Source organism: Sus scrofa, chromosome X (assembly GCF_054392235.1).
Source record: "Sus scrofa isolate SSC_HxYL_T2T_F1_AM1 chromosome X, Sscrofa_HxYL_maternal_Yorkshire_Landrace_v2.0, whole genome shotgun sequence".
NCBI classification, from domain to species: domain Eukaryota; kingdom Metazoa; phylum Chordata; class Mammalia; order Artiodactyla; family Suidae; genus Sus; species Sus scrofa.
The window spans coordinates 16,957,317-16,981,820 of NC_139401.1; the positions used below are offsets into that span (position 1 = coordinate 16,957,317).

Genomic DNA, 24,504 nt, shown 5'->3' on the forward strand with positions numbered 1-24,504 from the left:
CGTAGGTTCTCAGCGTGTGTACCTAACAGCTTCCTCCTAAGAAGGGGACAGACAGACATACACGACCACCACACCACCCCCGGGGTTCTAAGAGAATAAAACAAAATTTATTTTAAAACTTTATTTCTGCAAAGCCAATCAAGAAGTGTTGGAGGGAAAAAGTGTAAAAGTTATTCTTGCATATTTGGGAACAGCAAGCACTTAGTTTGAGAAAACAAGACTTAAAATAGTTGAATCAAAGGCAGTCCCCTGCTACTCGTATTTTAAAACAACGCTGATCTTTCTTTCTTAAGCAACATTTCTTTCTTCCCTAAAAGCTACAATATGATACAGTACGCAACAGCTCACTCAAAGTGCTAGGATCAGAAGGTAAAGAACGCCATACGCCACCACTGAGACTTCCTACTATACAATGCCATGTTGGCGCTTGATAAACCAAGCATGTGTGTAGCATTACATTCAAGAGAAACATTGCTCGTACTTTGGGTTTAAGATCCTTGCCCCTCCAGTTCCGATGTTGTGACATCTGACTCTTCATCATTGTAAATATTTTCAGCCTGGAGATAATAACCAAATAAAATCAGGTAAAACTGCCCGGAGATTTTACAAGACTACCTAGAAATAGCATTGAATCGTTCTGTCCAGACGCTAGGAGTCACAGAGTAATTACTTAGCAGTTTCCTCTCTGTGTGCCGCCCTCCAAGGCTTTAATGAATGTAATGAGGAAAAAGGCCAGTGTTGTCAAAAACTACTTGCCCATGTCGATTCCCAAAAAGAGACCTAAGCCGCCCATGTACTACTACTTTGGCGTATCCATAAAAGATGTTCTCCAAAAACAGTTCCGACCTAAGAGGGAGCAAGAGTCCTGTGTTTTATGAAAGGGCCTCTTCACAGCAGCGCCTTAGAAATGTCAAGTGCTTTGTGCTCCTCGCCACAGAACTCGGGATCGTCCCCTCCTCTCCCCTTCACGCCTGCGACACAGCGGCTGCTGCACAAAGAGCAGCGAGGCCAAGAGGCGGCTGAAGAGGGCAACGGTCACGAACATCGGAGCAGATGCTCTGTCTACATCAACACGTCCACAGCTCTCTCCCAACCCGACAGGTGCACAGTGAGCTAAAGACATGGTCAAGTGGGACAAGGACAAGACTGTTTCCTTTTCCGAAATATCGGATATAACACGCACCGAAATGTGTGAAATAGTTCTATTACGTGGTATCCTTGGTAAAATCTCTCCCTGACAAGATAGTTCTTAAGGAAAAAGGAGTATCTCAGCTCACCATTTGCCATATCTGCATGATGTTATCCTCCGACACTGAGCAAATGACCCAAGGCTCATTGGGGTTCCAGCTAAAATCTGATATCTTGGCAGTGTGTCCTCCATGAATGAACTGTAAAGAAGAACAAAGAAGCTTTGGTTTCAAATCTTGTGTTAGAAGTTAGTTTTTCGGGCATCATTCCTGCAGCTGGGGGTTGCTGAACTGCAGCAGAGTCCTCCAGCCCTTTTGATTTTGCCACTTTTCAAACCCTCTGAAAAGGTGAGAGGACAGGGCCATGAATGCCTGAATAACCTTCACCTAGATTCTCCAAACACTGCTGTTGTGTGAGCACGACGCCTGCGGAGAAGACTCCAGCAACCTGGCAACAGGACACCTCACCCCGAAATACGTCAGCCTGCATCGCCTAAAACAAAGGACATCTTCCTACACGACCGCAGTGCCATTTCCCCAGCTACGACAAGCAACACACACATTCAGCCTCATCATCAGATAATACAGTGAGATTCGAATACTCAAGCTAATGCATCTCCAGGATGTCGTGTATGACATAGGCCTTCCTAAAACCGGCCCCGCTTCGGAGTCTCCTGCTTCTGCAGCCCCCGAAGGACCCCCTCGTCCCCGCTACTCTGAAGGAAGGGCATCCCCCTCAGCCAGCCAGCTCTTCAGGGTGCGCCGCCCCAGCGCTTGGCGGGGAAGGACTCCAGGGCCTTGACAAGGTCCTCGTCCGAGTGAAAGGGAGCTATTTGCTGCGAAATGCTCTAGGGGGCAGACAACCTCACGGCAAGGCCGTGGAATGACGATTCAGAAGCAACTCATTCTCCCAAGGCCGACAGGAACACTTTGTCAGGAACGGAGACACCGCCCTTCCCGACAGAAGGTCTGATCTGACGCTACCTCGGCAAGAAGCGCTGCTGGCTCTTCACCAGTTAGGTTATAAGCAAGTTAACTACTTTACCTCGCAATGTTATCAGTTTTAAAATGAGATGGGTTAAGTAGCTTTTAAAAATCCTATGGGGGGAGTTCTCTGGTGGATCAGTGAGTGAAGGATTCAGTGTTGTCACTGCTGTGGCTCTGGCTACAGCCATGGCACAGGTTTGATCCCTGGCCTGAGAACTTGCGGCAGGCAGTCAAAAAAAAAAAAAAAAGTTATAAATGAACATACTTGGACCAATGGCTGGGAATATATGCAAGAGTCATCAAATCAAGATATTATATGTAAATTAGTATCCAGTTTATTACACTCAAACATCCCTTGATTGCAGACTCCCCCACACCCCCCCCCGGCTTTTTTTTTTTGGTCTTTTTAGGGCCGCACCCACAACACATGGAGGTTCCCAGCCTAGGAATCGAATGGGGGCTCCAGCTGCCGGCCTACACAGCCACAGCGAAGCCGGATCTGAGCCGCATCTGCAACCTACGGCACGGCTCAATGCCAACAGTGGATCCTTAACCCACTGAGCAAGGCCAGGAATTGAACCCGCATCCTCATGGATACCAGTCGGGTTCATTAACCACTGAGCCACGATGGGAACTCCCAGAGTCCCACTTTCAAAAAAAGGAAAATCCTAGATGTCCTCAGAGACCATGAAATTGTTACAGAGGCATAACACACTACCGTCTCCCTGCAGCATCAAAAAACAGCTGCAAACCTTAACATTATGCTAAATGCAAGAACGAGTCACAAAGACCACATATGATTCCTTTCATATGAAATGTCTAGAACAGGTACATCTAGAGACAGAAAGTAGATCAGAGGTGGCCAGGGGCTGGTGAAAGGAGAAGCCTGGGGGCCAAGAGGTAAAGGGCACACTTTCTTTACAAGGGGACAAAAATGTTCTAAAACAGACTTGTGATGGCTGTCCAACTCTATGAACTACTAAAAACCACGGCAGTGTTTACTCTAAAAACAGTTCGTTGTATGTCCTGCCAAATATTCATCAATAAAGGTATTACTAAAGTAAAAAAAAACTGCAGCACTATGTTAACACGAAATACGCTGGTGTGTCTTTGCCACAATCCAGTGCTGCAGGGCATGGGAACAGCGGACAGGAGCAGAGGCTCCCCGATGGGCACAGTGCGCCGGCTTTAGCAAGCCTCTTCTGCGAGCAGGGCTCACCCTCGACAGCCTTCTTTACAAGTGGTGGGCAAAGCCCAAGTGTACAAAGCGAATTCGTACTGGTCTAAGAGCTAAGTACGCGGAACAGAGGAACAAGCGATTCTGCCAAACGACTGGCAACGCTTCCCAGAAAAGGGACTTCAAGTGTACAACGAAGGACTGAGACAGAAGGACAGGACAGGACAGATACCACCTCGTAAACCTTCAAAGGGCTGAGGAGATGCCAAAATAATTTAATTAGGAACAGGTGAAAGATCGGGGAAGCATTCATTTTTCTGAGCAAGGAACTTACAAGTCAGGTCATACCGTTTTTTCACACTGTGAGAAAGTGTTAAGTCCTGCTAACAGCATCAAAGCCCCGCCCCACTAAACCCTCAGAAACATTATTACTGAGAACCAGGGAGAAATTACTATACACTATTTGCCAGGAGCCTAAATTCTTCTCACTGAAATATTGGTAAAAATCCACTGGGCTCTATTTACTATTTTTAATAAACGCCAAAACCCTATCACGATAACCTCTAGCGCTTCCAATTTGAAATCATCTTTAAGAGGTGAAATTTGAGGTTTTTGACTCATTTTCCAGAGATGCGAAACAATGATAAACAGGCCAATGTCCACATGACATTTCATCTTGTATGAGGAAAGCCAGTACACACCAGGAGTTCTGGAGGCCCATCTTCTGCGTCTTCTGCCGACTGTTCTTCTCCAATTTTGCTATTAAGAAAGAACATGCCTTCGTTACTGAAGTTCTTATAGCAGGAGTATTTGCAAAGCCAGCATCAGCCCAGACATCACATCTTATTCTTTCTTTATTTTTGCTTTTTAGGGCCGCACCCACAGCATGTGGAGGTTCCCAGACTGGGAGTTGAACTGGAGCTGTAGCCACTGGCCTGCAACACGGGATCTGAGCCACTTCTGCGACCTCCACCACAGCTCATAGCAACACCGGATCCTTAACCCACTGAGCGAGGCCAGGGATCGAACCTACATCCTCATGGATATGAGGTGGGTTCATTAGCACTGAGCCGCAATGGGAACTCCTTGTTTTAGGTTTCTAATTTTACTACTAAAATTGTTTTCAAATGAAAAAGAATATACTGAAATGCTTGTTTTAAAGATTCTCTACATTTCCCAGCATCTATCATGGCCATAAGAACATGGAACATTGGCTGTTTAGAATTTTTACATACAAACATTTTCTCCTCAGTGTCTCTGTTCCGTACACTGAAGAGGGGGCCTCCTGTCTCGATAATGAAGGCAATCTGGACTAAAAACTTAGTCCATGTCAAAGCAAAGTCAAAGCAACACAGGTAGGAATGAAGTTACTTTCGGCATTTTCATGATGTGAACTTGAGATAAGAACATCTTGGGGGAATGTACGGAACTGTGCAACATCATCTATGGCTCTAAAGGCTAAAAAAACCCCAAAGGCGTCTGAAATTCTTAGAATAGCAACTCTGTAGTCAGGGAATTGAGAGTTGGGACCACGGTGAGTCCCCAAAAGAACATGACCTCTCTGGCAGCATGGGCTGTGCTGGCGTCCCAGTTCATCCTCAGCACTTACACAACCCACAGCCCGGGTTCATCCCTGAGAAAACAGTCAACGAAAGCACAGAACAGCAAACGGGAGAAAAACGGAGACCAGTGCTGCAGGTGGACGTGAGATCCAATGAAACAGGAGGCGCCGACGCCTTTACGCTTTCTTTCCACAGCAAGCGGGTTGTGAAACCCAACATACGGATGTCACACCCCCCGCCACCCCGTACCCCAACGTCAGGCCTGAGTAGGCACAGAGACACAAAACTCACGTTGGCATACATTTATTTTACAGACCAATGCTGATTCGCTTCTATTTTATGGAACAAAGACTCTTCAGGAAGGCACTTAAAATTACTTTTAGACTTATTAATGGGGTTAGCAAATTGCTCTGCTAGTTTATGAATTATTACATAACCTGCCAGATTAGCATATTTATGCAATTTCTTGTCACGAGATTCTGAGTTACCTTAAATCCCACACGTTCAGACGGCGATCAGTACCACTTGAAGCCAGAATAGTTTCATTATGTGGAGACCAGTGGACCTGCAAGTTTACATTTGCAAATGTAAAGACTCATCCATTCCAAAGTTGGTGGATTTTGTTCTAATCCTGGGTATGTTCCCATTTCGTGCACGGTAGCCTCGCCTTGGCCTACAGGCCCTCACCCTCCTTGTCCTATCCTTTCAGGCACTCAAAGTGGCCCATCTCTCCAAAACACAGGGAAACTCAGCTAAGGGTCCAACACACTTATTCGGCCCCAAAACCACCCCAGAAGCTTCAAAATCTTTCAATGAAGTGAAAATCTCAATTTTCAACCATATACAAGGTATTTTTTCACTAGAGAACCCACTATGCTGACATACCTTCAAGGAAGAATTCTTGGATTTCATTTTTTCAATGGATCCTGTTTTGCAAGATTTTTCTTCTACCTCTGAACTAATAGTTTCTAAAAAACCTCCACATTATTTCCCATTTATATAGTGGAAGAGGAGCTTAAAAAATAAAACACCGTGTTCTATGCTGACCGTATAAAAGGAGAAATCTTTTTTAATTTCCCTCTACCAAAAAGTTATGAAAATCTGACACAAACACCAGAAAACTGTCACTTACCTGGAAAATTTCATCTTTATGAGATTCGAAGGTATGGAGTTTCAATTTTAAATTACGCAGGTCCCATAAAGCTACAGTCTGAAGAACAATAAAAAGGAATTCGTTTCTTCACGTTACGTAAGAAAGTTCAGGTGTTACAGGACAAGACAAGGGCGTTCATAAAATACCAAGTATGCAAAAATTGAGAAACCTTATCCGCAGAGCCAGTGGCGAGAATGAACTCGCTGTAGGGATTGAACGACAGGCAATTGACCTCGGCGGTGTGTGCATCCACCAGGTGGCTCGGCTTGGAGGTGGTATTGGACCTGGTGTCCCATCTACAACACAGGGGTACAAGGCACACAGGACACAAGCAGGCCACTCCACCCCGCCCCGCCTCTCTCCCGCGCCCCCGTCAGCAGCGTCTACACCACTGCTCTCCGCACACTCGCCTCTTCAGAGACCCCAAGCACGCAGAGTCCAACCCAAGGGGTAGGCTCTAAACCTACAGCAAACAAACCCCGGCCACTGCGGCTTTCTCCTTCAGGTCCCCCCTGGACTTCCAAGTATTCCCAGCATCCGCAATATACTACGCTGAAAACAAGGTAACCATTTGATACCTAAAACCTAGCTGGCCTTCTCAAATTTCAGTATTTTGTCTTGCTTGCCTCCGACATGAGTTCATGAAATAAAAAGCATGTCAGGCAGCTGAATGAAGGCAGCCCTGGGGCCGGGCCTTGACACAATCACTCTTCTCCCTCGGCTTCAAAGGAAGCCACCTTGATCCCACCTGTGATATATATATACCACTGCCCCAAGCGGCCTTCCTCATGTTTACAGACCTGTTCTCCTTTCTTTTTCGAAATACAAAGTTGTGTTCAATCATACAGAACAGTAATTTGAATTTTAAAAGCCCATACCTACTGGCAGTTTATCATTCTATCAATTGGACCTCACTAAAGCTGGGTTTTGTCTTTTTTTGCAGGCCATATATAAATTAAAAAAAGAAAAACCAACCAACCAACCACAGGCCAGCACAATCACTGACGGTCATTCAGGACATCCCATAATGAGACCCCACTGAATTTTCCACCTTACATCATAAGTTTCTGATCATCAGCAACAGATCCAAACAATGACTCATGCAGCAGGTGCCAGGCCACATCCTCTACAACAGCCGAGTGGCCAGTAAAAATCGCTTTAGCATCCACAATTTTGCCTTCCTTTGGTCCTGCATTGATATCCCACAGACAGACAGTCTGAAGAAGGAACAAACAAGAGTTATAAGGGACTGAGTTTATTTACTTATTCTTTTTAGGGCTGCACCCATGGCATTTGGAAGCTCCCAGGTTAGGGGTCAAATCGGAGCTGTAGCTGCTGGCCTACACCACAGCCACAGCAACACCGGATCCTTTAACCCAGGGAGCAAGTCCAGGGATTGAACCTGCATCCTCATGTATACTTCATTGTCTTTTTTTTTTTTTTTTTAGGGCTGCACCTGTGGCATATGGAGGTTCCCAGGTTAGGGGTCAAATCAGAGCTGCAGCTGCTGGCCTACATCACAGCCACAGCAAGGCCAGATCCAAGCAGCATCTGAGACCTACACCAAGGCTTATGGCAACGCCAGACCCTTAACCTACTGAGGGGAGGCCAGGGATCAAACCCGAAACCTCATGGTTCCTAGTCGGATTCGTTTCCTCTGCACCACGACAGCAACTCCTAGCTTCCTCTCTTTTTAAAATCACTTTTTTACATGAAAATGTTACATAATACATGTGGCCCTTAGTCTCTGCTGATACTTAGACATGCAGATGCACAATTTACACGCATGTAACTCTTGCCCTCACCTGGCTCCTCATCTCAAAAGGATCCTGGGAACATTAACAAGATGCCTCGCATATGGGGAGCCCTTGGGAAATGTCAGCTATTAGTTAAGACTGGCAACTCACTGCGTGGTGTGTTCAAAAAGTACTAGCAATGAAGTTCCCGAGCATATAAGCGATTCTCTCGGTTTGGGAGACTCTCCTAGGTCCACTTTGAGGGAAACAAATGAAAGCTTCCTTTCAGGGAACTGAGGGAGACCCTTGAAGCATGGCTGCAAAGACATGGCAAGCTACCAGTGCACCAAGTCTGTGAACTGTGAACAGCACCAAAGGAGAATCTGTTCTGATGACAGGTGCCGGGGGTGTGTTTTACATCCATCCACTTTCCAGGGGTGGTACGAGTGACATCCTCACTGGCCTGATTTGGGTCAGCGATCTGGCCTCTCCTCTTTTCAGGTCACTTTCTAGCCAACGGAGCAATCGTGTGAGCGACCCACCCAATGCCCTTCCAATAAATTCCTTTTCTATTTAAATCAGCCAGTGTTGTTTTCGCAACCACTAAGGAAAATAGTTTTGGAGGTTCCTCGAAAAGTAAAAAAATAGAACTATCCTATGATCCAGAAATCCCCCTTGGGGATATATGCACCCCCATGTTCACTTCCGCACTATTTACTCACAAAGCTCATCAAGAACAAACTGGTGGTTGCCAGGGGTGGAGGGTAGGAGAAATGTGTTAAACAGGTATACATTTTTAAAAAATAAAGAGACTTAAAAAAGAGTCACTCAGAAAATTCACCTGAAGAGTAGTCTTAAAAAGAAAAAATGCGAGAATTTAAAACAAACAAGTAGAGAAAAATTATTATTATTTTGCTTTTCAGGGCTGTACCTGCAGCATATGGAAGTTTCCAGGCTAGGGGTCGAATCGGAGCCATAGCCACCACCTTACGCCAGAGCCATAGCAATGCCGGATCCGAGCCACGTCTGCGACCTACACTACAGCTCACGGCAACGCCAGATCCCCAACCCACTGAGCAAGGTCAGGGATGGAACCTGCAACCTGATGGTTCCTAGTCAGATTCATTTCTGCTGCGCCACGACGGGAACTCCGAGAAAAAAATTTTTTTTTTTTTTTTTGGTCTTTTTGCCTTTCCTAGGGCCACTCCCACGGCATATGGAGGTTCCCAGGCTGGGGGTCTCATTGGAGCTATAGCTGCCGGCCTACGCCAGAGCCACAGCAACGCCAAATCTGAGCCACGTCTGCGACCTACACCACAGCTCACGGCAACGCCGGATCCTTAACCCACTGAGCGAGGCCAGGGACCGAACCCACAACCTCATGGTTCCTAGTGGGATTCGTTAACCACTGCGCCACGACGGGAACTCCGAAAAATTATTTTTCAAAAAAAGCAGCCAGAATTGGGTTTGGTTGCTTATAACTAAATAATCTTGACTGGGCCAATTACCTACTTTCAGTATTTCACAAATCTTAACACAAATGCAATTAACAAGTCATTAAAGAAGGGCTGCTTTCAAAAGCTCCAGAAGTCTCCTCTCGGCTTGTGCTTGGGGTCACACCACACACTTTTGGCTTACGGTATGTGAACCACAAGAGAAAACACGCAGCTGTTTGTGCCAAGAATGCTACCACCGTTCATCTATGATAAATTAACAAGGTCCCTGTGTTTTAATGCTAATACACTTAACATGAAGGATGCCAAGACAACTCAATAGGCAAAAATGAGTCTTCTCCCTTTTTCTGGCCACACCTGTGGCATGTGCAAGTTCCCAGGCCAGAGGTCAAATGAACCTCTGCTGTAGTTGCAGCCTGCACTACAGCTGCAGCAATGCTAGATCCTGAACCCACTGCACCACGAAGAAACTTCCAAGATTAGTCTTTGTAACAAACCGTGCTCAGGAAACTGAATATCCACATGCACAGAATGAAGCTGGACCCCTACCTCATATCTATCAAAATGGATCAAAGACCTAAATATAAAAGATAAAACTGGAGTTCCCGTCATGGCACACTGGAAACGAATCTGACTAGGAACCATGAGGTTGAGGGTTCGATCCCTGGCCTCGCTCTGTGGATTAAGGATACAGCGTTGCTATGAGCTGTGGTGTAGGTCACAGACACGGCTTGGATCTGGTGTTGCTGTGGCTCCAGTGTAGGCCAGCAACTGTGGCTCCCATTCGACCCCTAGCCTGGGAACCTCCATATGCTGTGGGTGTGGCCCTATAAAGACTAAAAAATAAAAAAAAAAAAGATAAAACTATAAAACTCAGAAAAAACATAGGTGTAAATCTTTGTAATGTTGGATTATAGAATGGTTTCTTAGATATGATATCAAAAACAAAAGTGACATAAAAAAATAAACTGCATTTGAAATTTAAAACTTTTGTGCTTCAGAGGAAATCTTCCAAAAAATTGAAAAGATAACCCAAAGAATGAGAGCAACTTTTAACATCATATATCTGATCAAGAACTTGTGGGCATCTCCAACAGTAGCGCAGCAGAACCGAATCTGACTAGTATCCTTGAGGACATGGGTTCGATCCCCGGCCTTGCTCGGTGGGTTAAGGATCTGGCACTGCTGCAAGCTGCACTGTAGGCCACAGATGTGGCTCAGATCCCATGTGGCTGTGGCGCAGGCCAGCAGCTGCACCTCTGATTCAACCCCTAGCCTGGGAACTTTCATATGCCCCAAGCATGGCCCTAAAACAAATAAAACAGCCTGTGCGCACATGAAAAAATGCTCAATATTGTTAGTCATAGGGGACAAACAAATCGAAACCACTTCACACCCACCAGAATGGCTATGATGAAGACAGACCATAACAAGTGTTGGTGAGGATATGAAGAAGCTAGAACCCTTATACACTGTCTTAGTGGGAATGTGAAGCAGTGAAGCTGCTTTGGAAAAGAGTTTGGCAGTTCTTTAAACAGCTAAACATAGAGCTACCATATGACTCAGTAATTCCACTCCTAGGAATTAATTCCACCCAAGAGAAATGAAAACATACATCCAAAGACTTGTACAAAAATGGAGTTCCCGTTGTGGCACAGTGGAAATCAATCCAACTAGAATCCATGAGGATGTGGGTTTGATCCCTGGCCTCACTCAGTGGGTCAGGGATCCGGCACCGCTGTGAGCTGTGGTGTAGGTGGCAGACGTGGCTCAGATCCCATGTTGCTATGGCTGTGGCCAGCAGCTAGAGCTCCGTTTTGACCCCCAGCCTGGGAACTTCCCTATGCTGCAGGTGCAGCCTTAAAAAGCAAAAGCAAAAACAAACAAACTGGTACAAAAATGTTCAAGAGTCACGATACTCAAAATAGCCCCAAAGTGGAAATGATCCAAATGTCCACTGATAAATGAATAAACTGTGGTATAGCTATATAATGGAATATTACTCAGCCGTAAAAGGGGATGAAATACTGACATATGCTTTAACATGGATGAACCTTGAAAACATTATGCTAAGTAGATACAGCCCACCAGAAAAGGCCACAGCCCAACAGAAAAGGCCACATATTATATGCTTCCATTTATATATCAAAAAAGGACAAATCTACAAAGAAATTAGTGCTTGCCAGGAGCTAAGGCAAAGAGTGAGGAATGACTGCTTAGTGGGTATGGAGTTACTTTTTGCGACATTTGATGAAAATGTTTTAGAATTAGACAGTGATGATGGTTGCACACGTCTGTGAATATACTAAAACCCATTGAATTGTACACTTTTTTAAAAGTAAGGAAAAAAAAACTAAAACGTAATTTATATATTAATCAGGCTTCACAAACACCCTGTAGAGTGTCCATTACGGAGGTCCGCTTCTAATTAATGGGACACCTTTTGCCCACTTCCCCTCCATTCTAAGGCTGCTTCCAAAGAGTTCTGTGGAATTCTAAGGCTTCAAAAGGGCAGAGTGATAGCCATTGCTCTAAATCCTGTGGCAATGTTATCGCAACAATCAGTATCATCTTAGAAAACCTTTCATCTCTAAGTCTCTGTCAGTGCAGAGCTGTTTGTGTGACCCGGTCTTTAATTCGAGGTGCACGAGCTTAGGAAGAGCAAGTTTCTTACATGGTCGTCAGATGCACTTAGGAGATGTCCACTCAAGTTCGAATTCCAGGAAAGACCATAGCCTTCCTTTTGGTGGCCTCTTAGCCGAAGATCAGGATTACATTCTCCACTTGGGTCTTAAAAAAAAAAAAAAAAAAAGAAAACAAATACATGAACTACTGAGTGATCACCTGTCTATCAGAACGGGTAAGAGCAAATTCTCACTCCTGCCTGAGTTACAGCATTTATTCTAATGCCTGGAAAAGCACCACCACAAACAAGGACTTAGTTTGCCCCAGAGCCACCTTGAAAAGCTGTTCTCTGTGCTTCACTCCAAATACTCAATGCAAACCAGGTCTCGTGACCATAACATGACAGGTTCCTTTGCAAAATCTACTCCTAAGCTCTAACACAAAATACTGAAAACTAGAGCTATGTCACTAATTTACATAGTGACAACCCACCCCACCTCCAAGACAGTTTTTTTTTTTTTTTTCAGTAGATTTAGGAGGAAAGAATTAACACAGCACATCTGGCGGTTGAGTCCTCACATGTCTCCAGGGTAGCCTGCAACCACGACTGACCTAGCCAACCCTGGGAATGTGACCCTCACAAAATTCTTCAAGTTGCTGTCTGATGAAGCCGAGTACGCCCAGAGCGGTGGAGCATGCTGTGGCAGCTTGTTGAGACTTGCGGGATGGTTGAGCAAGATTCAAGATGTATCTGGCTTCACCGCTGGGGTCTTGAGTTTCCTTTGCCATGGCTGGTTACAGAACAGGATGTACCTATGTGACCAGACCTCCATAAAAAACCCCAGATGCTGGGACTCAAACGGGCTCCCTTGGGCAGAGACGCTTATGCCCCTGTGGTTTGCTACTAGAGAGAGAGCACGATGTACGTGACCCAGTGGAGAAGGCTTCACAAGCGTATGCCTGACCTCTCTGGACTCTGCCCGATGTGTATCTTTCTCCTCCTGTTTTTGCTCTGAACCCTTTGTATAATAAGTCTTAGCCAGGAATATAACCTGCTGTGAGGTCCTTCTGGTAAAATAGTGAACCTGAGCATGGTCATGGGACCCCCGAAACTGTTTCTAAACCTTAAAAAAATCCGAGTTTAAAAAATGACCTCAAGGAGTTCCCACTGTGGGGCAACGGAATCAGTAGCATCTCTGCAGCACCAGGACACAGATTTGATCCCCAGCTGGGCACAGTGAGTTAAAGCAAAGAGCCGGGAACTCCATATGCTACAGGGCAGCCAAAATAGGGGAAAGAGGAAAAAGAAAAAAACAAAAAAAAAACAAAAAAAAGGCCTCCAAGCAATTACCATTCTGAATCAGGAAGGGTCAAGCAGTGGTCTGACTTTCTTACTACATACCTGGTTTAGCAGGGTGCTTTGTATAGTCAAAAACCAGCACGTCAGAAGACGGTGTTTTTGTAGCAATGATGTGAGGATTCTGCGGCATGTATCGAGCACGGTTTACTTCTCCTTCGTGGTTAATTTTAATTTCACATTCAATTTTTCCTGTTACAGAACCAAAGCCACCAAATTCTAATGTGAGAAGAAAGAAATAAACACATACACTTACGATTAAAATCCACAAGTCACTTAGCTGAATCAACCCAAGAGATTAAGTTATTTTATTTTGGGGGGCCACGCCCACAGCATGTGGACGCTCCCGGGCCAGGGATCAAACCCATACCACAGCAGCGGCCCAAACCACTGCAGTGACAACGCCAGATCCTTAACCCCAAGCCAAGCCAGTTTAATCTGACAGCATACAATACAAACTGAGAAAGGGGGAGAGACAAAGAGAGAACACAAACATACGGGCTCATCTGACATTTGGAATGAATTTATTCTCCAAGTCCATGTGAACTGGAAAACAGTGTGACACAAGTATTTTACGCAAGTTACCTCGGTTCTACCTTGGATTTAAAACAATTAAAAATCAGCTTCTCTCTGTTTTGTTATTCACAAAAATTCAAATAACCACACAATAAACACACCTTTCAGTTCAAATACACCTCTTTTGGAAGTGTGGAAATAAATTAGTATCCAGGTAATAAGCCAAGTTCGTCCCCAGAAGTAAGAACACTCCTTGGGTCTGAAGTCAAAAACATCCTCATGTTGGAAATCCATGCTACCTAACCCCCAAACAGACAGACAGACAGACACACATACACACACACACAGGTTCCACCAGAATACGTGGCTCAACAGCTAGTGGAGGACCAAAGTGAAAACAAGCGGGCTGACCTCTCTGGTGTGGGAATATGACTACGGTGCTAAATAGTTATCAAAAAGGCCTTGGAAAAGTGACAAAGCCACATAAGAAGTACGATAACGTCTGAGAAGCAGCAAGATGTCACAGAAAGAATACAAGTAAAGAACATCTAAGCAGATAATAGCAACAAGAACATTTTCTTTTTTGTGCTCAAAGATAAAAACTCGAATTTTTTGCTGACACTTCAGAAGTTCAGTGGCTTCCCATCATAACTATTATTTCTTCCTGACCTATGTTGCTTCTTCTTTGCACGTTCCTTTTTAGCTCACCCTGTGTCTCAGGTCAAGGGACACTAATTCAAATGCCTAAGGGAGCCAAGCAGGTAGCCAGTAAAACAGACTGGCTGGGGCCTGGTGAAAACAGGGAAAGCAGGGAGCCATTTCTCGGTTTCAGCCAGGTCTCGCTCCGTGGGAACGCTCTGTGAACACGGGTTCCCATGGCTTCCGATCAGAACTTAGCCATTCTTCTCTACGGCGAACACCGCTTACTATGTCTGCGTGGCTGAACATCATGTCCCATTTCACACACCTCCTCTCACACAACCACACGCAATCACCCACTTCCCCCTCAGCACTTCCCCTTCCCATCATGTCAATGGAAGAAAATGCTTCGGCCTTTCTAAGACCCCCGCTCCTGATCCTATCGCCTGCCATCTCCGGAGACACAGTTCCAAAGCCTCCGCTTTTATTCTCAACCTCCCACCCCCGGGGACCCCAAGGGTTCTTTCTCACCCTCTGCTACAAAGTTTTCCAACTCCTTTACTTAAAACAAACTCAACAGATCTCCTTTAATAAAAACTGAATTTCTGGGTAAGATTTACTGGGCACACAAGGGCTTGTTTTCTCAAACTCAAAAAGTTTGAAAAAAAAAATCACTATCTTAATGATAATAGTATCCATTTAAAACACCGTAACTGAAGAGTTCCCCTGCAGTGCCACAGGTTAAGGAGCTTGTACTGCCACAGCTGTGGTATAGGTTGCAGCTGCAGTTCAGATTTGATCTTTGGCTAGGGAACTTCCATATGCCTCAGCTGCAGCCAAAAAAAAAAAGAAAATGCCATAACTGAAAACAAAGGAGTTAACTGTGAATTATTTCAGTCACTTGTTAGAATACGATACACTGGACGAGTGATTACTAACCTAATTATGCCCACATATTCCGTATATTATGCACAGAAACTAATTCTTAGGCTCAAAGTCCAATTAAGTACAGACTTTAGGACTAAAAGCCACTAAAAATTCTTTTTTTTTTTTTTTTTGTCTTTTTTGCTATTTCTTGGGCCGCTCCCGCGGCATATGGAGGTTCCCAGGCTAGGGGTCTAATCGGAGCCATAGCCACCAGCCTACGCCAGAGCCACAGCAATGCAGGATCTGAGCCGCGTCTGCAACCTACACCACAGCTCACAGCAACACCAGATCGTTAACCCACTGAGCAAGGGCAGGGACCGAACCTGCAACCTCATGGTTCCCAGTCAGATTCGTTAACCACTGCGCCACGACGGGAACTCCTAAAAATTCTGATTATAAAAATATCTACAGGAGTTCCCATCGTGGCACAGCAGAAACAAATCAGACTAGGAACCATGAGGTTGCAGGTTAGACCCCTGGCCTGGCTCAATGGGTTAAGGATCCGGCGTTGCTGTGGCGTGGGCCAGCAGCTGTAGCTCCGATTCGACCCCTAGCTTAGGAACCTCCATATACCGCGAGTACGGCCCTAAAAGCAAAAAAATGAACATAAAAAAATTAAAATTTACAGAAATAATGCATAACGTTGTAGGATAATAAACTATGCATTGTGAAAGTGGTTGAGTAAATCATTTTCAAAAACCGTTCTATATTCTTTTAAGTTGACAATGAATATACCATACAACTCAGCAATTTCACTCCACCAGATCAATTCTCCCCATGTATACAAGGAGAAACAAGACAGCCGTATTGCTCATAAGGGCAAAAATCTCACACAGATACAATTCAGCTGCACCTTAACAAAAGGATAAATGGAGGTTTAATCACAATGGTATACAGGAGTGGAAAGAATGAGATATTTATACAGTATACACACACGAATACATGAAAAAAGCAAACTGCAAAACATTATGGACATTGACTACTGTCTGAGTGACAAAAATACTTTAGTTGATGAGAGTACACTAATTTCAGGACAGTGATGAATTCTGGAGAGGAAAGCAGGGAGGAACGGCATAGGGATGGCAGGACTCCAGCTGTCAAGTAGTATTTTAGCTTTGGTAAGAAAAAACCTAAAGCAAATACTAGACAATGTTAGATCTGTTCAATCATCTGGGGCTGTGGGGAAAGCACTAACCCAGCAGGTCTGGTTGCTTAGCCCTCACAGCTTGACCAGCTCCTGGGAACATGGACCTCAGAATGTTCTATGTCACTGATGGGTTGATGATTTCGTGGTGTACACCTGGAGCAACGGACCATGCTGTACCAATCTGTCAGGCTTGCTTTGCGCAGATTTTAAGATTGACGATGTGCACCTGACTTCACCGCTAGGGTACCAAGTTTCAGGTGTCCTGGCCGGCTGCCCGCATGCTGTGCCTACAAAATCAGCCCCCCATGAAAGACTAAGAGCCTGGCCCTCAAATGGGTTTCTCTGGGCAGAGATAGTCCACAAGTATCCCTGTCAGTTGCTGCCAAAGAGAAAGCACATCCTGTGTGGACCTGGGTGAGACTTGTGCTGGACCTCCCTAGACTCCCTGATGCCTTATCTTTTTCCAGCTGCTTTTGTTCTGTATTCTTCATTGTAACAAATTCCAGCTATGAATATAATGTGCTACTGAATCCTGCGAGTCCTCCTAGCAAAACCACCAAACTTGGGTGGTGTGGGAATACCCAAACAGGGGAATGTACATTTGGATGGGGGGATGGGGGTCAAGAGCTTCCCTAAAACATCCGCTATTGAGCTGTGGTGCAGGCTGGCAGCTGTAGCTCCGATTGGACCCCTAGCCTGGGAACCTACATATGCCGTAGTTGCGGATATAAAAAGACCAAAAAAAAAAAATCCACTATTAACTGGTGTATATGCCTGACTTTTTCCTATGCATAGCAATATTCTTAGTGTTACCAAAATAGTTACTATAATCACACACACCAGTTACTCAATTTATCTTGGACACCTTTCCATACCAGTGCATACAGATTTACCTCACTCGGTGTATGTGTTTATGAAATTTCAGAGTTCTCTCATTCGTGGTAAATGCTGCACAGTATTTCAAACATACCACAATTTGTTTAAATGACTTCCGATGAACTAACAATGGAGTTGCAAGGTTGAGCCTAATTTTTCAATCCTGCAAATAATGCTACTGTCAAATCCTAACGCACATGTGGGTGAGAAGTTGTGTAAGATAAAGTCCTAGAAGTTAAACCGCTGGGCCAAAAGCTATTAGGACAGAGTGTTAATAACATATCATTAGAGGCCTACTCCTTTAGACACCGATATTGGAATATACAGTATACCTACCACCCTTCTCACTGTCACAGTGGGAAGCATCAAACTGTGCATCATCATTCGGAATATGGACCCGAGCAACCACGAGATGATTCTGCTCATCAGATGTGTGAGTCCCCAGCACTAGCCAATGAAGGGCATAATCCTTTCCTTCCGGTCTGTTTAGGAAAGAAAATAAGTCATACTAATCCTACTAGAAATCAGTTGCTAACAAATTCAGTCCATCACCGATCCCTGAATTCATAAATCATGACCTCTCACCTAACCCCTCCCCCCCCCCTTTTTGGGCCGCATTGGCGGCATATGGAGGTTCCCAGGCTAGGGGTCCAATCGGAGCTACAGCTGCCAGCCTACACCACAGCCACAGCCACACCAGATCCAAGCCGAGTCTGCGATCTACACCACAGTTCGCCGCAACACCGGATCCTTAACCCACGGAGCGAGGCCAGGGATCGAACTACAACCTCATGGTGCCTAGTCGGATTTATTTCCACTGTGCCACCAACGGGAACTCCTCAAAAAGCCTTTAATTTTAATACTCTAGATGCTTCTGCTCTCTCAATAAGAGGCAACAAAGTAGAATGAAAGAATAAAGGGTTGAGTCAGAAACACTGGGTTTAAATCCTGGCTCAAACTAAAATTAGCTATATGCAATTCCTTAAATCACAGCTTCCTTACAAGCCTCAGTTTCTTCACCTAAAAAACAGGTTATGAGTGCAAACAGCATGATGTAAAAACCCCTTATTTATGTTTACGGTGCTTAAATGAGCATTCTCATTTTTACGGAAGAAGGGTCTTTGTTTCCCTACCCTTTATAAACTCACTTTGAGGCTGAAAAAGACACTGATGCCTCCTGACACCCTGGTCCAAGCAATGATTGTGCACCTGTATTTATTAACAATGCATTCCCATTCGTATTATCTAGAATAGCAATTTTCACCCGTGTTCCATGGTCCCAGCTCAGTGAGGGGGACTGAGAAGTAGGGCTCTGAGCCCCAACAAATAGCAGACGACTTAAGACTATTTATGTATAACTAAATTTCAGTAGTACAAAGGCTTCAGTGGTTTAGAAAAAAGGCTTAGGGATTTATCTCCAGGCATGTAACTTAGTAATAACTGAAAAAATACAAGACAAAATTTTACCAAGATTTGGCTTGAGGTAAAAAAAGAGCAATAAACACACAAAAACTCCAAGAACAGAATAAGGCATCCATGGCTTAGCAACAGCAGCTTATGTGAAAAAAAGACACGGGTCTGAAATAAAATACGTTCAGTGGGCAAAGATGATGTGGCTCTCGAAGAAAGTAATTAATTTCATCTTAGATAAACTTACACAGGGAGGGAGAGGCAATACGCATGAGCACTCACCCACCTATTCTGAACTGGAAAAACCACACTTAGAATATTAGGCTCTAGGCAATGTACTTTAGGACTCAGAATGAAATCTTTATAGGGAATAGTGGCTTCAAATCAAAGTGGACTTCAACACATCTCATATGAAAACCATTTGGAAAGAGATTAGGAATACTTGAAAGGCCCCACAATGTTATGGATGACATAAAAGGAAGAAAATGACTTGTTTTTTATGGCATTAAGCAGAAATACTAAAACCAACAGGTACAAGTTACATACAGGTAAACACACCCATTCACATAGGAGCTTTCTAAGGAATGGGAGTGCAAAGTCTGGAGCATCTTAATTAAAAACTCCCTTAGACTCTAAAATTCAGTTATTCCAGTTTCCCCTGACTCCATCATATAAGGATTTTTCCTTTTACTAAAAATCCTTTTTTTCATCTCCATAATTAAAATACAAATCTGTTTTCTTGAGTCAATCAATATCACACCATTTTCCTCCAAAACTGGATGCACCTAAGGCTGCAGAAGCACTAATGATAAAAGACCTTGTCCATTCCCAGGCCAGAATCCTTGGACCACTTTGAATTTTGCTACGAAATTCAACCAACAATCACAGATTATTACAAGGTTATTCTCAGCAGCACTGGCGGAAGCAGCAAAAGACTGAAAACAAATATCCATCAGCAAAGAAGTGGTGACAAAAACATACCCATAAATCAAATTCTATGGAGCCCTCAAAACAAGAGCCCATATCTAAGCATGTCAATATGAAAAAGTTTCCATTATGAACTCCTAATTAAAAAGTCAAGTGAACAACTTGCTACCAGAGAAAAAGACGGAAGGATGTCGCATGTCCTTCTTCACGCCGGGCAGGATGGATAAGAAAGCAAATAAGGACTGCTTCTGCTCTGGGTGAGGGAACGAGAGAGAGGACGTGGAAGAGGACCTTATTTTTTTCACTCTATGCAGTCTGTATCGGAACTTGCGTAATTACACAGCTTTTTAGGTAGAGAGTTCCGGCTCGACATGTTTAAGAAATTATTCAAGGGAGTTCTCTTGTGTCACAGCAGATTAAGGATCTGGCATTGTCACTGCAGTGGCTTGGGTGGCTGCTGTGGCACAGGTTTGAATCCTGGCCCAGGGAACTTCCACATGCTGTGGGTGCAGCCAAAAAAGAGAAAGAGAAAAAGGGGTGGGTGAGTGGGAGAGGGACAAACAGAGATGAAATAATGACCCGCCATTTAAATAATTTCTTAGAGGTACCAAAATAAAAAATATAAAAGAGTCAAATCAATTTTATGGATTATCACCTAACTGAACTGAAGGACAACAGCTCCACGAGGGCAAGTAATCATTCGGAAGCACGTTATACACACACAGAAGGCCAGCCTTAGGAGGTTGAGTAGGCCTAGCTCTCAAAAAGCCAGGATATAAGAGTAGCCAATATTTCTACCGTTCTAAAGAGTGCCAAAACACAATCACTGTCCCTTCATACCCCGAACAGAACCCTGCAAAGTACCACACAGCTGTCCTCAACACCCAAGAATGCAGGCTGGCTGGCATTTTCTTGCATTCCCAGAGCCACTGCACATCCCACAACCAGATCCCACTTCCTCATATGCAGAGAACACCATGGAATACATAATTTAATTTCTGTTAAATTCCCAAGTGTTAATATAAACGTAACATCTGGGCCGAAAACACACAGAACTATTATCTTTCAAATCTTTACACACCAAATAAATAAAACCTTTACACAAACCACATCGTGGGTAACATTTTTTAAAGATTTCAAGAAGCAGCCTTCATTCAAATACAAATGAAGAGTTATTCCACCCTAACAAATTATTTCTCAATAGGAAGGGGTGGCAGAATTACCATCAGCCAGCACTTCAACATGTGTGATCTTATTTATTCCCTCAAATGTAGGCAGTGAGAACCGCCAACACCTCTGTTTACAGACCAGACTACTCGGGGATAGAGACTGACCGATTTGCCCTCATTCACAAAGCCAAGAAGCAGGAGGCATGATTCAAACTCAGGTCTCTAACCTTAAAGCCCTCCATCTTGTCTATTGTTACACTAGGTCAAAAAGATCCAAGGAAATGTAAATTGAAGTTTTAAACAAAGAGCCAAACGCACACAATGCTCTAAACCAGAACCTCAATACCCTGGTCAAAGTTGGTATAAATATCAATACTTAGAAGTCTGCAGTGTTTAGTTGTCGGCTCTTCTTCCCGCTGTACATTGACATTGAGATTTTGGGGTAAGCCCAATGGAAGTCCCTATCTGTAGAAGTCAATGTTCGCATATGGACAATCCAGCCGTTATATCGGTTTTATGTGAAGGTAATTTATTTACTCTTATTTCTTACATTACAAAATTCCCTCTCTCGAGTTGGATTAATCCTCATTAAATTATATGCTCACAATTTAACACACTTGTAAAAGTGCATGGCCAAGTTTCTATTAGGAAATGTGCAACTGTATGAAAAAGATAACCTAGGGCAGAGGTTGCCACAACTCTGGGGCCACCTGGCTTGGGTTCAAAAGCCCACTCCACCGCTTACCAGCTGTGTGATCTGGGGCATGTTATTCAACATTTCAGCCCGGTTCCACATTGGTAAAACAAGAATGATAAAAAGTAATTATTCTACTGTTGTATTAAACCAAATAACAGGACACAAAACTCTTGAGATGTGCCATGCCGTATTCTAAGTACTCAATAAATGTCAGTAGTTATCACCGGAGAATTTGACAAAGAATTGAAAAGAATACTCTTAAGAGGACCAAGAGCAATTTCAAAGTGTATCCCATCCCACACTATAAGCCAACAACCCCACCTTTCCGGTAGTGAACTGCTGCTCAGTTCTCTTCCCCTTTGCAATTAACACGTATTTATCTTGGGGGCTGGTTACAAGGATGTGTGCGCTTCGCAAAAATTAATCAAGCCATATTTTATGACTTGTGCACTTTTCTGCACGTAGCTGTTTTCTTTCTTCTTTTTTTTTAATGGCCACACCCGCGGTATATGCAAGTTCCCAGACCAGGGGTCAGATCCAAGCCGCAGTTTCGACCTACGTCGCAGCTGCGGCAATGCCAGATCCTTTAACACACTTTGCAGGGGCAGGAATAGAACTTGCGTCCTGGCGCTGCAGAGACGCCGCCAATCCCATCGCGCCACAGCCGCAACTCCTAGGCACGCTATTTTCCCATAAAGTTTTTAAAGAAATCCCACCAGTCTGGCACCCAAAAAGATGCTGCTCTATGTTAATGCCCAATAAATGTCAAACATATCCGGTGCCTCCCGCAAATAACATTAATCTCACAACAGATTCTTTCTCCCCCTTTAAGCGCCACATTATTACGCCAGAAACCAACCCCCAAATCACTTAAGTTTTAAAAATAAAAATCACCTGCCACCTCACCCAAGGGCTAAACTAACTACATGCTTACGTTCCATACAGAAAACGCCAAAAAGTAGGAAATCCAGGACAACAGTTAAATTTACGCAAAATAAAAGGTGCCAGAAACCCTTACTTAGTCACTTCAGGAAGCCACTGAACGGTAAGACTCGGCCACTGAAGAGCATGGGTCATAACCAGGTCATACAGAAACGGTGTATTCTTCTTCCAGATTTTATATTCTTCATTGATGACACGCTCCTCCACAGTATCTTCAAACACTGAAATTTGGAGAAAGCCCACACGATTAAGTGGCGGAGAGGGATCGAAAACAAAACCTGTACACAGATACCGGAGGTCACCTCGAGATGGCCACACCTAATCTCCTCTCTCTCTAATTTGGACACGAACTGCTCGTCCACAACGTGGAGAGAATATTAACACCAGGAAGCTTTTTTTTTTTTTTTTTTCCCTCTCCACTTTGAAATCAATAATGCCTGCGAATACAGAATCGGGTAATTAATTACACGGACATCGCAAATGTTTTGCCGCTACAGCTGTCCGCACCTGTTCGGAGATGACGAGCCGTATGTAAAGAGGCTCCCCGACCCACCCGGCGAGACGAATCCACGTGTAGCAGAAACCCATCGGCCCGCTCCCTCCATCCCCCACCAGGAGAGGCCTCGGCTCCCACGAAGCCCGCGTCGGCAGCCATAAGCCACGGGTTCCAGAATTCCCCCGGACAAGAGCCGCGACCCCGAGGCGGCCGCCGCGCGCGCGTGGAAGAAGCCGCCGCGCCCGCTTTCCGGCGACGGAGGCCGCCTCCGCCCGGGGACCGAGAGCGCCGCCGCCGGAGGGGGTAGGGGGGTGGCGGGGTGGGGGGGGAGGGGGCCCAAATCGCGGCCCCGCGCCCGGCTCCGGAAGTGCTCGCAGCCCTCCGCGCCGCGGCCGCGTCCCGCGTAGGCCCCTCGAGGCGCGCGCCCAGCCTCGCGCCCGGCCCCGCCCCCTGCTCCTCACGCCAATTCGCGCCTTTCGCCGGCGCGTGCCGCGGCCTCGCGCGCCCGCCGCCCCCCGCCGCCCCGGCGCGCGCCGCCCCGCAGGGCCTCTTACTCTCTTTACTCGCCATCTTGCGTCGGGTCGTTTGCCCCTCGCCGCCGCCTCGGACTCCCCTCGCTAGCCAAGAGCAGCCCAACAGTAGGCGCTCCTGCCTTTCCCAGGCGCGTCACACACTTCCAGCTCTCGAAGCCTCAGCTCCGTCTTTCAGCCTGGGTGCTCCCCAGACGCCGCGTCCTTCTCTCCTACCTCCTCCCCGATTGCGGGTACCGAGGTCTGAGACGCTCTTCTCTCTCTCTCCAAACTTGGAACGAGACTTTTCAACCCGCGCCTCCCAGCCCGCCCAGGCAGCTGAGCGCAGGCGCATCCGCCCTGGGAAAAGTGAGAGGCGGTGGAGAGGCGGGCCTGGGAGCCAACGGCTTGGTGGTTTCGACCAATCACGTGCAGCAGGCAGGTTTCACGCGGCGTTCGGAGGCGGGCTTCTGGAGGGTGGGCGGGACGTTTCGCGGCAGGAAGTTGGCGAGGCGCAGGCGCGAGGTCTCGCCCGGCGCTCCCAGGGCCGGCCGCGGGGGCGGATGGGGGCGCGCGGGGGTGGGGCGAAGGGAGGTGCGGCGTGCAAGCTGCGTGGGGGCTGTGAGCCCCGGGGCGGCGAGCCCTGGGGCCGCGGGGCGTGGCTGCTTGCAGCGGCCGTGGCCGTGGCGGTGGGGGGTAGGAGGGGGGCAGGGAGGCTGTTGCTGCTTAGCCAGGCACAATCTCAGAGCGAGAGAGGAAAATGGTTTCTGGTCTCGAGAGATTACTGTGCCCTCAAAGTCTCCCAGATAATCGCAGGCATGCAATTGTGTGCACCTCGAAAGGTCTCCCTCCACCCGACTAGCCTTTCCTGGGGCCTGGTGGAGCCGAGGTGTTGTTTGTCGGAGGCAAAGGGGGACTTTTGCAGAGGCCGCCGGGCCTCCCTGGTTGGCTAAACTGGGGCCTGTGCACAGGCCACCAACACCCCGAAGCTGATTTGAATTACGTTTTCAC

General features: G+C 45.7%; 1 protein-coding gene across 5 annotated transcripts; it reads right to left on the reverse strand.

Annotated features, from left to right (window-relative positions):
- Positions 1–106: 106 nt before the first annotated feature.
- On the reverse strand, positions 107–23,834 carry RBBP7 (RB binding protein 7, chromatin remodeling factor). Of its 5 annotated transcripts, none has more exons than XM_005673459.3 (12): positions 23,539–23,834; positions 22,565–22,709; positions 17,680–17,825; positions 13,284–13,430; positions 11,931–12,046; positions 7,123–7,283; positions 6,236–6,362; positions 6,046–6,123; positions 5,402–5,478; positions 4,053–4,110; positions 1,278–1,388; positions 107–557 (listed from the first exon to the last, which is right to left on the reverse strand). In XM_005673459.3, the coding sequence occupies exons 1-12, from the start codon at positions 23,552–23,554 to the stop codon at positions 489–491; spliced, it is 1,251 nt and encodes a 416-aa protein (XP_005673516.1). In that variant the 5' UTR covers positions 23,555–23,834; the 3' UTR covers positions 107–488. The 5 variants fall into 5 exon arrangements, with proteins under 5 accessions (XP_005673516.1, XP_003135004.1, XP_005673515.1 ...); XM_003134956.7 differs by having other exon boundaries at positions 13,284–13,457; XM_005673458.4 differs by lacking the exon at positions 23,539–23,834 and adding an exon at positions 22,996–23,427.
- Positions 23,835–24,504: the final 670 nt, after the last annotated feature.